Source organism: Gorilla gorilla, chromosome 7 (assembly GCF_029281585.2).
Source record: "Gorilla gorilla gorilla isolate KB3781 chromosome 7, NHGRI_mGorGor1-v2.1_pri, whole genome shotgun sequence".
NCBI classification, from domain to species: Eukaryota; Metazoa; Chordata; class Mammalia; order Primates; family Hominidae; genus Gorilla; species Gorilla gorilla.
The window spans coordinates 58,863,279-58,879,190 of NC_073231.2; the positions used below are offsets into that span (position 1 = coordinate 58,863,279).

At 38.8% G+C, this 15,912-nt stretch overlaps 1 protein-coding gene across 38 annotated transcripts in view; it reads left to right on the plus strand.

The window, feature by feature from the left end:
- Positions 1-15,912, plus strand: part of ASPH (aspartate beta-hydroxylase) — a 223,649-nt gene that overhangs the window by 190,719 nt on the left and 17,018 nt on the right. For all 38 annotated transcript variants that reach the window (XM_004047076.5, XM_055349301.2, XM_063709258.1 and 35 more), the window contains one exon: positions 8,018-8,153. In XM_004047076.5, coding sequence (XP_004047124.5) covers positions 8,018-8,153 — 136 coding nt within the window. The remainder of the gene's footprint in view (positions 1-8,017; positions 8,154-15,912) is intronic.

Sequence of the window (15,912 nt, forward strand, 5' to 3'; positions counted from 1 at the left end):
AAAAATACAAAATTAGCTGGGCATGGTGGTGCGTGCCTGTAATCCCAGCTACACAGGAGGCTGAGGCAGGAGAATTGCTTGATCTCGGGAGGCAGAGGTTGTGGTGAGCCGAGATCGCGCCATTGTACTCTAGCCTGGGCAACAAGAGCAAAACTCTGTCTCAAAAAAACAAAATAAAGAGTCAAGAAGCATTAAACAAACTGAGCACATGCATTTAGTAGCATCCCCCACCTGAAACCTCACTTAAATGACAATACAAGAATAAAATGGCACAAATGGTATTTTTTAAAGGGAGACAATAGCCGATGAACAGTGTCAGCATGTAATTTTGAAAGTGGAAAACAGAAGTAGATGATTTGGCAGATCTAAGACAGCAGAAACTGTAGTAATTACAGAGAAGCTTCCAAAGAAGAAATTCAAGGCACCTGGTACTACAGCAATTCAAGAAACTGCATGACCTCAGAGAATAGACTTATCTACGCTGACATTTTAGGGTCCCCAATTAAAAAACAAACAAACTGGCTTGACAATGCACCCAACATGGAGGCCTGTCAGACACAGGCTCTGCCCTTTCACAAGATGTCCAATTGTTGTCTCAATTTTATAGGACTGACAGCCAAGGATCATGAAACATTAAGGAGATTTTTAACATGAAAGATGAACAAAACAAAAAGAATGATGTAGCTTGTGGGAAATCGAGAAAATGTAGGGAACAAAAGAAAAACAAAATAATACCTCTAATATACCTCTAATACCTCAGAGCAATAAGAGAAGATGCGTATCTGTAAAACAAGTATGGGATACTGTAAAAAGGAACAACTGAAGACCCAGAAAGGGCTCTCAGAAATTAAAAAGTGTGATCTGCAGAAATAAGAATTTAAAGCAGTATTAGAAGCTAAGTTAAGGAAATCTCCCAGAAGGAAAAACAAAAAGGCAAAGATGGAAAATAGAAAACACAGGATGATTAGAGGCTCAGTTTAACATAGCTGACATTCAGATAAAAAGGGTTCCAGGGAGAATAGGCAAAAAAAAGAAGAAGAAGAAATGAAGAAATGAATAATATTAGAAGATAGTTCAGAATAGAAAAAAATGTGAGTTTTCAGGTTGAAGGGTGCCACTGAGTACCCTGCCTTTACATTAAGGCATATTGCCATGAAATTTCAAGAAACAGGAAAGAAAGAGAAGGTCTTAAAATCCTCATCATCATCATAGCTATACTTGCATATAGTGCAAGCACTTTTCACACATTTAATACTCAAAGGGCCTCTTGAGAAAAGCTTTATAAACTAAGGCACAGAGATAAGTAATTTGCCCCAAATCACACAGCAAATAAGTGGCAGAGTCAGATCTCCAAACATGCAGTCTGGCTCCAAATTTTATACCCCTAAACACTATACTATCCTGACTCTTATAAAGCTTCTAGAGAAGGAAGGATAGGAAGAGGGAGAATCTAAAAGTCATCAGGTTTCCAACAGCAACACTAAAAGTTATAATGTAATGGACTAATCCTTTCAAAATTATAAAAAGACATTCCTCTTGGCAATAATTTTGTGGATATGACATGGAAAGCACAGACAACAAAAGCAAAAATGAACAAGTGGGACTACAGCAAACTAAAAAGTTTCTGCACAGCAAAAGAAACAATAAAATGAAAAGCAATCTATGGAACAGGAGAAAGTATTTGCAAACCATATATCTGATAAGGGGTTAATAACCAAAATATATAAGGAACTAATGCAACTCAATGGCAAAAAAACTGAATAACCCAATTTAAAAATTGGCAAAGGGCCTAAGTAGACATTTTTTCAAAGACCTACAAATGGCCAACAGGTATATGAAAACGTGCTCAACATCACTATTCATCAGAGAAATGCGAATCAAAAGGACAGTGAGATATCACCTCGTACCTGTTAGGATGGCTATTATGAAAAAAATGAGGTAACAAGTGTTGATGAGGATGCAAAGAAAAGGGAACACATGTACACTGTTGGTGGAAATGTAAATTGGTGCCATAATGGAAAACCATGTGGAGGTTCCTCAAAAAATTAAAAATAGAATTATTATACAATTCAACAGTCCTACTCTAATTATATATCTAATGGAAATGAAATCAGTAACTCACAGAGGTATCTGCACCCCCGTGTTTATTACAGCATTATTTACTATAGTCAAGATATGGAAACAACCTGAATGTCTATCAACAGGCAAATGAAGAAAAACTTTAGTATATAAACACAATGGGATATTATTCAGCCTTTAAAAAGAAGGATATCCTGCCACGTGCAACAACATGAATGAATCTGGAGGACATTATGCTAAGTGAAGTAAGCCAGATATAGAAAGACAAACACTGTATGATATCACTTATATGTGGCATCTAAAAAAGTCAAACTCATAGAAGCAGAGAATAGAGCAGTGGTTGCCTGGGAGTGGGGAGTGGGAGAAATGGGGACATGTTGGTCAAAGAGTATAAACTTTCAGTTATAAGATGTATATCAACTCATTGATATATATTGCCCTTTGCCTTGTTCACTTTGAATATATTCAATCTCTGTCAACTATATATTTTTAAAATAAAAATAGTATCACACTAGATAACAAGAAAAAAATTATAAAACAAAATTATTTACTAACTAAATAAATTTACAACCTAAGTACCTAACCATACACACTCAAACCTTCAATCAGGTATAAGAGCTTGAGACACTTTCAGAATTCGGTTTTACCTGTGGTGTGTCCTTCCTCAGGAACAACTAGAATCCAGTAATTAGGGAGCCCAGTACCAGGCAGAGGCCAAGGGGAGTTCCATGGCCATCATCGTCTAGCAAATTCAGACGGTAACTGATCCAGATCAGAGCAAGGCAAATGGCTGTGGGAGGGTTATCTTCAGAAAAAGAGAAAAAGCAAGAAAGTAATCAATTTATAATGTTTTTGGCAAAAGGTAGAATAAAAGCATCAAGGGATTTAATAGCACTCTTTCAGAGTTAGTGAAGAAATAGTATGAAGTGCATTACAAAATAAAGCCAATGAAAAGGGGACAGAAAAAAAATGCTGCATGTGACATGAAGTGTAATCATTACAACTCAAGTATGAATGATACCTGATTGTCATAATATTATAAAACCTGAATGTGAATTTGCACTGATATGAAAGATTTGTGAAATTAACTGTATTACAAGGATGGAGAAGGAAGACATTAAATTGTTTAATTGTTAACCTTCTATAATAGATGAGTGATAATGCCTCAAATTAATAAATCAAGAATAGCAATATAACATGCTATTTAGATATAAGCAGGTTAACAACAGAAGAAATATTTTAAATAATTAGCTGGGAGTTATACTGAGGATTGGGGAAGAGTTGGAGAAGAGACTGCAATTCTCATTATAAGACCTGTAATAATATTTGACTTTAAAAAATGTGTATTTTTTAATTGAACAAAAACATTAGTAAGAAAAATAGTTAAATAAAAATGAGTTAGGCTTTAGTTTGCTTCTCAAGAGAAAGACTTTCTGCAGGAAGTCAATTTTAAGAGAAGATTTTACAAATAGGACTTAATTTGATGTTACAGAGAAAAGTACAGCATCCAGGTGGCATGAGCAGGCTGTCTGGGGAGATGAGGAAACTGCTCCTAACTGGATGCAGGTCTGGGATTCAGGAGAGCTGGGGCAGGATGTGGGATTCATGAGGTCAGAACTGGGAAGTCCATTTATAGATGCCTAGAGTGAAAAATATAGCCAAGGTGTAACTCGTGAGGCACATGCTGAGATGGCTTTATGAAGCCATGTGCCGCTGTGGAAAGAATCAAACCTGTGCTTTCTAAAGCCTCTTTTGCCACAAGAAGAAATGGGAATTAGAAACTGGTGTCTTTCGGGCAACCAACTGAAATACCAATGCAATTAGTTTCTCTTTCAGTTTTATGAAATAGATGAGTTTAGAGTCAAGGGAGTAATATTTCAGAAGAGGCTTTTAAAAATGTAGGCATTGCCTGCTGTTTGTGAGCCTTCAAGTTTTCTGTTGAAATTTCCAAAAAACTGGATTATTTGCCATTGAAGACAAGTGGGTGGTATTAGTGTAGAGAAAATTCATATTCTCTCTCCCTCTCCCTCTCTCCTGCACGCGCGTACACTGATGTGGTCTGAATGTTTGTGTCTCCCCAAAATTCATCTATTGAAATTTGACTCCCAAGATGATAGTATTAAGAGGTGGGGCTTTGGGTGATGATTATGCCTTAAGGGCAAAGCCTTCATGAATGAGATTAGTGCCCTTATAAAAGAGTTCCCAGAGAGTTTGGTTGTCCCATCCACCATTTGTTGAGGCAGCTAGAAGGTACCATCTATGAACCAGAAAGTGGCCCTCACCAGAATTGAATCTGCCAACATCTTGAGTTTGAACTTCTCATACTCCAGAACTGTGGGAAATAAATTTCTGTTATTTATAATCTACCCAGTTTATGGTATTTTGTTTTTGTCCTGAATAGACACACACACATGCCGAGTGTAATTAGGTTTGATCTTTAATTTCCTCTAACCATGTGAATATTATATTACGTGATTCCTTGGTTTGTGCTTAAAAACAGCATTCTTAGGTTCCATCCCAGATTTCCCCCCAGTGCCCCTAAAAGCCCCTGGTTTGTCTTTCCAAAGTTGGAAAACGCCTTCAAACACATGTCATCAGGTTTAACTGGTGGGATCTTTTGGTTCCCTCAGTTTTCCCCATTTGCCAAAGATGTTGAACTGTCTTGGTGGCATGCCCTCTGCAGGGCGCTCACCGGGGAGCATGTTGTTCTCTAAGCACCCTGCAAGTGCTCCTGACCAGTACCCACAGTCACAGGTACCCAGTAAATCTCTGAGACCAGGAGGCTGGGGTACCTCGCAATTGCTCTTTTGCTCGAGGGGAGCAGGGCCCCTTGAGTCCACTGCAGCCTGAAATCCCTGTGCCTAAATGTGACCTTCTCTAATTGAGGAGGAGATAGTACAGAGGGGTTTTGGCACCACCTGTGCTGACCACCGGACTGTGGGATTTAGGCTCATTAACCACACAAGGCGTCATTTCATCATCCCTAAACTGAAGAAATTTCAGCTAGATTAACAGTATGGTTCCTTCCCAATGTAAAATTCTGTAAGAAAGTATTGAACTCAAAAGAGAAAATAAGTGACTGTTTTATAATCAAAATGGACTAGATAGTACTGAGTTAGTAGTACTAGTTAGGACTGAGAATGTCTGGTGGCATATTAGGGCATGTGTTCAGAGAGACCCTTCTGCACCAGTTTGCCCCTTTTGAGCACGAGTCTGTCATCCAGCACATGTGTGCCACATATAACAAGGAAAAGCCAAAACATTTCTTAAAAAATTATTACTATTCACGAAAAGTACCTTGGCAACACTTCCGAGGGGAGGCTGTGGGTGAAGGGGCAGGAAGGGCAATGTTTCATATATAAAAGATAGTCTATTCTTAAGTAAAAAATGTTAAATTATATTGAGTGATGCAATCACTTTAACATTTTTCCCTAGGGCTTTGTGCCCTATTTTAGTAACAAAAGATCAGCTGTTTCCAACCATGCCCCTAAATCAGCTTTAAAGAAATAAAAGAATCTTCTAAAATACCAGGAGGGAATAAAGGAATAGGTTGTCCTTATAAGGCACCAATAACCTCATTTGAAAAGTAATTTTATGTGTTAGAGGAGCAGTTCTTCCCTTGTCTGTGTGACAATTTAACAAGAATGTAACAGATTTATCTAGCAACTTGAACAAGTGACAATATCCAGAGTGAGTGTTGGCAATTGAGGTGCATTTGGGAAGATGTGAACATACAGTGAAATCCTAGGGTGCATTTTTTTCTTTTCCATGGTCTTGGGGTTTTTTACAAAATGGTTGTATGCTCTCAATCTGTGGATCTGACAAAGTAAGGGCTTTTGAATGTCTCTTTATTGAAATGCGATCTTTGCCCTGTTCTTCATGAACTGCCCACTTGGGATGAAGTAATATGGAACCTAGTTGGTGGAACAGAGCCCTAAACATGGATAAATGACCAGGACAACGCCAAGCTGGGCAATGGTAGTAGCAGGTGTAGATGTGGTCAAACTATGCCCCCAGTTGGCAAACAAGATGAACTCCCTCTAGCTCAAAAGTTAAAAGCAGAACTAAGAGGCCATGTCAAGGTGAGGAGGCAGTCACGCTGTCTGTGTCCTTGGAAAGTGTTTCAGAATCTGTTTTTCTGCAACCAAGTCAAAGAACAGTTTTTGAAAACAACTACAACTGGAAATTCCTCCATCTGACCACCAACAAGACCACCTAGCACCAACAAGCCAACCAACCACCTGGAACCAGCCAATTAACCACCAGAGACTGGTGATCTGGGGCTGAAAGGCCATCCAGCCAACATTCTTCCTTGCTCCCAACACTCCTCACCTGCCCTGCCCTGCAGTTTTGGCCTTTGTCATCTCCTTCCCCCCGCCACCCTTCCTGGGAGTGCACTTTCCAAAGCTGCATCTCCCTAATCTGCAGATTGCTTTTGAAAAATAAAGTTCTCCTTTGGCCTCCCTACGTCTCATTGGTCTTCCGTTAACAATATTAACACAAATTAATGCATACATGTCATAAAACTATAAAATCAACCAAAATCTCTTTCTTGCCCTAGAATATTTTAATAGCTAGTGTTTTCACGTGATATAAAAAGTATTCCCTTGTTTGGCTGGGGCTGGCACCATGTTTCCACACAAATCACAGCCTTCTGGCTCTGCAGCCATCCTCATTCCATATCACCTTCTTATGTGGAATCATGAGTTTATAAAGCAGGACTTGGTAAAAAGACACTCTACACATTATCTCGTGTTTTGCTCTAACCAATAATTGATCATTTTGCTTGACCAATTCAAAAGATAGAGAACCATGATTTACAAAGAAACTCAGTCAATCTTCAGAATATTCTACTGGTTTTCCATTTTTTCATCAAAATCTGTTTTCTGGTTTGTAACCTATTAGTTCTAGTCCCATGCTCTTGAGTCACTGAAAATAGATCTGCCCCTGATTCTTGTTGAAATCAGCTAACATGTTCCTCCCTGTCCATGAATCCATATACTCAACTATTTCATCCATTTCTCATAGAACATAGAAATGATTGAAATTATTAACATTTCAAAATTCTGGTGTATCTGTACAGCTTTGTCTCTGTCCCGAAGTAGGAAAGCTGTTTTTATGCTTGTCTCCTGATGGAAATCCATCTTAGTTTGCTGCTCAGATCCTCACCTTTGCCTTCTCCCCTACCCACCCTACCGTCCCCCACCTCCCACTCCGAATCAACACCCAGTGTGATGGTGCAGATTGCCCAGAGGATCTTCCACAGGATCTACTGTCACCTGCCCCGCCACTCCTAGTCTCTACTGGTCATAAGCTCCCTTTCTGGCAGGGGCTAAGGCTCCCTCACAAATGAGAAGTCAAGGAAATATTTTTGTTTGGCTGAATTCTAAACACTAGTGCATTTACTTGTTTTGGTTTGCTGTTAATGTTATATATCAAAAATCCTCCAATGGATATTCTTCTGATATGTTGAATGTTTAACTAATATTGACCATCTTTAATGGCATCTTTGTGAGGAACTCTGTTGAAAGGTGAAATTACGTCTGTGACTTCTGTTCCAGTTTAGAGGCTGGAGTGTCACATGGAACTTATTACAGTGTACTGATGTAATCTGATCAACAAGATCAGTACTCTTCTTAGGTTGTGGTTTCAAAAAAAAGTATTTAGGCAAAACAGATTGTGGAGAGGGTTATTCTGTGAAGTTTCTAGGAGTTATTGAAATTGTTATGTTACAAAAACTTTTGGTTTGGAAAAATCATGAGATTTGGGGTTTTTATAGCTGTGACAAGAAGTCCCAGAGGAAATTGAAATATAAAACAATCTAGATAAGGCAAAGAATTAGTTCCTTTCTGAGACAAACCTCAAAAAAACAAGAGTCATTATGAGGTGCTCCACCAGGCCCGTTTTCAGTCCAGTAAAGCCAGAATCTTCCCTCTAGTCTTTAGAAAGAAACTGGAAGTTAATCCGAGATGAAGGCCTTGCAGTGATGGATAAAGCCAAAGGTCTCTTCCTGCCTGAGGATGAAAACCTGAGGGAAAAAGGGGACTGGAGCCAGTTCACGCTGTGGCAGCAAGGTGAGCTTCTGACTTCTAGGTGGTTCTCTGCAGCCCAAACCTGATGGGAAGTGGGTACTGACAAGAGTCTTCTGGTGACGCTTCCCAGAGCTGGGATTCCCAGGGTTAAATGAGGGGCCCAAAAAAACCTAGATTTTTGAAATCCATTCATTGTTTTTGAAAACTACATCTGAGCCCTTATTTGTATGTGTCCAGGTATATTGCTGTGTGTGTATATCCACGTGTGTATTTGGATAAATATTTATGAATAGTGTTCTGATTTTTCCGGTCTTTCCTCTTGAATGATGTGTTACTGACTGTAACCCTACTGTGTAGGCATAACTGAAAAATCTAGCAGGTGTTATCAGTGTATTAGAAAGTTATGTCCCTGAGCATCATTTGCTCCTATAAAATGGAGGTGACGTTGCATGGCAAAATGATATCAACACGGATGATGGTAAAAATGGTAACACACCAGCTGGTAAAAATGGTAACACCAGAGTGACAAGACAATAATAACTGCTGTCTCAGCTCTTCAGGAATAGGAAGTGGCTCATACTGAACTTCATATTTTTTTAGCTTAACCCAGGTACAGGCACACATATGGAGCTCCAGCGTGTGTGTGTGTGTGTGTGTGTGTGTGTGTGTGTGTGTGTGTTTTCAGTGAATTGATATATTCATCTATCTTTAAAATGAGGAGCATTTAAGACTCCAATTTTCTCCTTGAAAAGTGAAGTTAGCCTGGATTAACAATAACTATACAAAAGTAAATTTATTTTGAAGACTAAACAGCACGTGCTGCATATCTTCAGCTACAGAAAACAAATTCAGATTGTAATATGCATCTAATTTACACTAAAGGACAAATAAGGACAGTGGTTTATCTCAATTATGCTTTCAGAATGGTTTCTATGTAAGAATAAGAGGAACTACTTTAGTAATGTTTTCAGGGATACTTCCATCTAAAGAGAGAGAACCACGAAAAAAAGTGTTTATCCACTTTTTGCCAACAAGAATTTTTTAAATGGAGCTGTACAATCCATATTTGGGCAATATGCTAATTTACCTCTGACATGTCACTGAGATGAGTCCATTCTATTGGCACTTATGTGTTCACCTCGTACTTTGATTCCATTAACATCCTTATGCATCACAGAACCTACTGGGCCTCCTAGAGCAATGCTTCAGAATAGCAGGCATCCTAGCACTAATTTCTAGAAACTGTAGTTTCTGCAAAAAAAAAAAAAAAAAGTATTTGATAAAATTAATATGCAAAGTATTATAGGATATAAAAAGCATTAAGCAAGAAAGAAAATACATTATGGAGTCAATAATGTTGTTGGAGGTAACATTTTGTCTTCTACATTTTCACATAGGTGGAATATACCTGATTTTCCATGAACTACTTAACTTCTTAGAATGTGTTTTACTTTCTTAGTATCTTTGTTAAATTCTTATTCCCATTGAATGGAATTTACATGTTCTTTCTTTCTCTTTCTTACATGTGATAGAATTGGGTCTACCCTGTTGTTTAAAAAACTCATAAAATTATTTCTCACTTACATGATTATGATTATATTTTCTAATTCCTGAATTTATATTTTCTCTTCCTTCTCCTGTTCTTTTTTGTTTTGTTTTATTTTTCTTTTAAATATTTTGATTGGAATTCCTTAGTAAATTTATTTTCATTCTTTCTTATTAATAATAGCATTTAAAGCTATGCACTGACCTACAGTTACCGGTTTGGATGTATTCCCTACACTGTAATATATGGTATTTTTACCTGAGTTATTTTCAAAAAAAGACTGCATTTCTGCCCTGGTTTCCACATTGACTTAAAATGATCTATATGTATATGTGCCTGTGTGTGATTGAGCATGTGTTTTCCAATCTGTTGTAGTTGCTTCAACATTGATTGATTGATTGACAGGATCTTGCTCTCTTGCCCAGGTTGGCGTGCAATGGTGCAATCCTAGCTCATTACAGCTCCAACTCCTGGGCTCAAGCAATTCTCCTCCCAAGTAGCTAGGACTACATGTGTGCGTCTACATACCTGGCTAATTTTTAAATGTTTTTATAGAGATAGGGTCTCACTATATTGCCCAGGCTGGTCTTGAACTCCTTGACTTCAAGTGACCCTCTTACCTTGGCCTCCCAAAATGCTGAGATTACAGGTATAAGCCACTCCACTCAGCCAGCTTCAAATTTTAAAACTGAATTTCTAGTTTTATTTTATTGTCATAAAGGGATAAAATTCACATAGTTTCCCTTTTAGGAAGATTTTTTAAAGTTCTTTATGGTCTTTGGTTTGTGATTCCATGCTTCTAGTGGGGGAATCCAGTAACTATTTTCTAGAAACAAATTCATAGTATAAAGAATAAATTTGGGGCTCGGTGTGGTGGCTCATGACTGTAATCCCAGCACTTTGGGAGGCCAAGGCAGGCAGATCATTTGAGGTCAGGAGTTCAAGACAAGTTTACCAACACGGTGAAACCCCATCTCTGCCAAAAAGACAAAAAATTAGCTGGGCATGGTGGCACGTGCCTGTAATTCCAGCTACTCGGGAGGCTGAGGTAGGAGAATCACTTGAACCCAGGAGGCAGAGATTGCAGTGAGCCGAGATCATGCCACTGCACTCCAGCCTGGGCAACAGAGCGAGACTGTCAAAAAAAAAAAAAAAAGAAAGAAAATAATAAGTTTGATGGCAAGTACTATCGTAGCTTATGCTGAAGCAGGATGGCATCCATGTCAGGTGCTGTGGTTCAGAAATAGAGGAGAAGAATTCTGGAGTGGAAGGGACAGGGGCGGACGTCATAGGGAGGGAGGTGAGCGACCAGTTTGCTTAGCCACATTGAGAGCTCAGATTCAAAGAAAAAGGTGATGAATATCTGGCTCGGTAAAGACTTAGCTGTTGTCTAGTTAGCAAATCATGCTGCTGGGTAGTCGAATGCCTAAGGCTGATGCTGGAAGTTTTGGGAAGTAAAATTACAGTAGGTCTCTTCTATGGACTGAACTGTGTACCCCGCAAAATTCATATGTTGAAGCCCTAACCCCCAGTGTGACTGTATTTGGTGATAGGGCCTTTAAGGAGATAGTTAAGATTAAATGAGGTCATAAGGATGAGGCCCTGACCCAATATAACTGATTCCCTGATAAGAAGCAGAAGAAACACTAGATGTGTTAGTCTGTTCTCACACTGCTATGAAGAAACACTAGGTAATTTATACCAAAAAGAGGTTTAATTGACACATAATTCCACATGACTGGGGAGGCCTCAGGAAACTTACAATCATGGTGGAAGGCACCTCTTCACAGGACAGCAGGAGAGAGAATAAGTACCAAGTGAAGGGGGAAGCCCCTTATAAAACCATCAGATCTCGTGAGAACTAACTCACTATCATGAGAACAGGATGGGGAAAACCACCCCCATGATTCAGTTATCTCCACCTGGTCCCTCGCATGACACATGGGGATTATGGGAACTATAATTCAAGATGAGATTTGGGTGGGGATGCAGCCAAACCATATCACTAGGGATGAGAAAAGGACGTGTGAGGACACAAGAAGAAGGTGGCCACCTAGGAGCCAAGAAAAGAGGCCTCAGGAGAAACCAAGCCTGGCCACACCTTAATTTTGGACTTTCAGCCTCCAGAACTGTGAGAAAATACACTTCTGTTGTTTAAGCCACTCAGTCTGTGGTATTTGCTTGTGGCAGCCCTAGCGAACTGATACAGTATCCAAGTAGTTTCATTAGGACTGAACTATGTTTTTTTAAAGGACTGGCTTTTTAGAGTTGAAGGAAAAAACCAGAATCAGCAAATAGAAATAATGATTTTTTTCCCCAAAAATATGTTGTTAAATTGTTATGTGAATATTATGGAACATCTATTTTGCTCTTATCTTAATAAGTGCCACCAACAGTGATTAAAATATGCCACACGTGTGCAGTCATTTTTTTCTTCCAGATCCCATGGGAAAGGTGCTAACTGACCCCAACAGCCTTTCTGAATAAGCTGAGGCTGAACCTCTAAGTCCTTCTCAACACAGTGTTCTAGGTGGCTGCTAGCAACTGATCAGAATTGTCATGCAAGATGGAACCTGTTGTTGCCCCAGAAGTAGAGCCTTGAAATTTATAAAAGATACAACCCAGGATACCAGCTCCATGAATAGCCCTCACAAAGTATATTCATGTGTAAGAAGTGATAAATTTAAATGATTCTTCCAGATTTGCATTGGCTGTTAGATCTCTTTCTAGAGCTATTTTCCCAAGGAAGCAAGGTTTGTTACTTCTTGAGGGTTAGTTTAACGTTGGTGAGAAATAATCAAACGACAACAAAGCCACAGTGAGTTGCAGATGCTGGGCATTCCTCTTCAGGCTGAGTTAACTGGTTTGCTCCTGCACAGCTGCCTTCTAACTTACAATGCAACAAAATGAGAAATTATGCTTTAAAGCATAAGCTTTGGAAACCAACAATCCTAGGTTAGAGTCCTGGATGCACCGCTTGTTAGCTGTGTGATGTGTGCATGTCCCTGAATCTCTGAGCTTCAAATCCCTCATCTGAAAAATGGCAAATAGTGCCTCAGGTATGCGGTTGTTACTAGGATCAGTGAGCACTAGATGAAAGACTTGGCACAGTTATCCAATATATGATAGTAATATTATATTTTTATGGTCTAACAATAGCACATAATGTAATAACGGTAGTGGAGAGGTGGTCTCTGGTCTGGTTAAGAGCATGAACACTGGGTCCAGTCTGGCTGAATTGAAATTCCTGCTCTGCTGTTCGCTATGTGACCCCTCTGTGGCTCAATTGCCTTTCTGTAAAATACAACACTAATTGAGCCTCTCTTATGGCATGTTGTAGACATCAAATGAGGCACTCTCATCATGCAGAGTGGTTCCTGGCCTGTGGTGAGCATCAAGGAACTGCCGTTGCATTCCTTGGACCCTCATGATCAGACGTGAATAGTTAAAATGACCAGTGACAGTGCATGAAAGCCCAGAGTCTACTGCACAGAGAATCTGGGTTTACAGACCAGAAAGATAAATGTGTCTAAAGAGCTAGAGGTGTTCTCTAATTCCTTGAAAATCTCAGGGACACAACCCATGTGGTTACCCATTCATCACCTGTCATTCAGGTAAGGCACATCTGTTCTCCAGGTAGCACATGCTCAGCCACCTGGTGCTTGTGAGAACTCCAGGCCACCTGTGGTTGTTCCCCAAGCCACCAGTTTCACTAAACTGCTGCCTGGACAGCACAGAGCTCAGAATTGGGGACTCCTGCCAAGCAGCCCCAGGCCCTGCATACCAGAAGACTTGGAAAGCCCAGGCTCAAAAACGCTTTACGATGACTCGTAGGTTTATGTAATATTCACCCAAACTGACATTTATTGTTCATTTGGGGAACTCCATTAATAACTAAAAATAGCAATTAACATTTTATTCAATTAAGAGCCAAAAAGGTTACTTAGAAAAAGCTAAGTTGTTTTCTAAAACATTGAGCTCCATTTGATTGGGGTGAATACCTTTTAGTTGCATTTTTTGTAACTCTTATTTTATTCTCAGTATATGATTATCTTAGGACACAATTAACATTAATTAAATAAAATTAAACTCAGCTTTAGATGTAGCAGTTTCTTTTAGGAATCTTGAATAGGGAATTAAAATGTCTCTGACTTTTAAAAATCCCATTGTTTTACTCCCCCGTTAGAGCAGATGATATTGTGTACATTCTGAGCACATCTTCCCTAATAAGCAGGGGCTTTATAGAGTGTAAAGAAATTTGCATAGTTCAGGATACTTAAATGACATGTCCCAGAATCTGTGCTCTTGACAGTTAATCATAGAATATGTCCCCTCTCAAAGATGCCTTCTTCATTTAAATCCTATTCTTTATCATCATATAAAGGATGATCTGGATATGGAAAATACATTAAATTCCAATAAAAATAGTGTTTTGGCAACTAATATAGTCCTAGAAATGCATTTCTAAGTTAGAAATATAATATAAGCTATTTTCCTTCTTTAGGGGATGTATTAGTTTCCTGTGGCTGGTGTAACAAATTACCACAAAACTTAATAGCTTAAAACACAGACACATTTATTATCTTATAGTTCTAGAGGTCAGAAGTCTACAGTAGATCACACTGAGCTAAAATACAAGTGTCACCAGGGTTGTATTCCCTCTGGAGTCTCCAGCTTCTAGAGGCTGCCCACATTCCCCAGCTTGTGGCCCCCTTCCATCTTCAGAGCCAGCAGTGGCCAGTCAAGTCTTTCTCATACTGTATCACTCTGACACTTACTCATCTGCCTCCTCCTCCCACATTTAAGGATGCTGTGATTACCTTGGGCCCATCCAGGTAATCTTGGATAATCTCCCTATTTTAATGTGAGCTGATAAGAAATCTCAGTGCCACTTACAGCCTTAATTCCCTCTTGCATGAAAGATAACATATTCACAGGTTATGGGATGAGGGTATGGACATCTTTTGGGAGCTAACTATTATTTTGCCTGTCACAGGGGAAAAAATAAGTACAGTTGGCCTTTGAACAACATGAATTTGAATGTCATGGGTCCACTTATGTAAGAATTTTTGTCAATATATTGGAAATTTTTTTGAGATTTGTGGCAATCTGAAAAAAACTTGCAGATGAACCTTATAGCCTGGAAATATTTTTTAAAATTAAGAAAAATTAGGTATGTCATGAATGCATGAAATATATATAGGTACTAATCTATTTTATCATTTACTATATATATACAAATCTGTTATAAAGAAATAAAATTTATCAACATATGCATGGAAGCACTTACAGACCATACATAGCACCATTCATAGTCAAGAGAAATGTAAACAAACATGAAGATGCAGTGTTAAATCATAACTCCATTAAATTAACTGTAGTACAGATTATACTACTGTAATAATTTCATAGCCGCTTCCTGTTGCTGTTCGGCAAGCTCAAGTGTTTTCAGTATCCGCTTAAAATACCATGTGATACTGTCGTCTCCATGTGAGCAGTTCCTGTCTCTGGTAAATTGCATATCACGGTGAAAAGTGGTCTCTTATGGTTCTTGTGTATTTTTCCTTGTGTTTAATGCAATGCTGCAAACCTCGAATAACACCATGGGACCTATACAGAGAGCAGCTAATGATGATGGACATGCTGCCAAGAAGCAGAGAAGAGTCATGACCCTACAAGAAAAAGTTGAATTGATTGATATGTACTGTAGATTAAGGTCTGTACCTGTAGTTGCAGGCCATTTCAGACATTCAATTCATCTTGTAAACAGATGATGTAAACTTATGGTATCGATAAAATACAGTACAGTACTGTAAAAGTATTTTCTCTTCCTTATTATTTTCTTAATACCATTTTCTTTTTTTCAGCTTACTGTAGTGTAAGACTATAGTATAGAATACATATAACATACAAAATACGTTAATCAACTATTTATGATATAGGGTAAGGCTTCCAGTCAACAGTAGGCTATTAGTTGTTAAGTTTTTGGGGAGTCAAAAGTTATACACAGGTTTTCGGCTGCACGGAGGATCGAAGCCCCTAACCCCTGTGTTATTCAAGGTCAAAGGCCTTTAACCTGTGTCTTGTCTGTTAGACATTCTTAGTCAAATAGTCCAACACCGAGTGAAGAATTTGGATCCCTGCTCTGCCAGTCACTACCTATTGGAGCAAGACACGTCTTCTTTATTGATAAATTTTTATTTATTTCCAATAAGCCTTTTGCATTCCTACTTCATCTTCTCATGTTTACTCAAT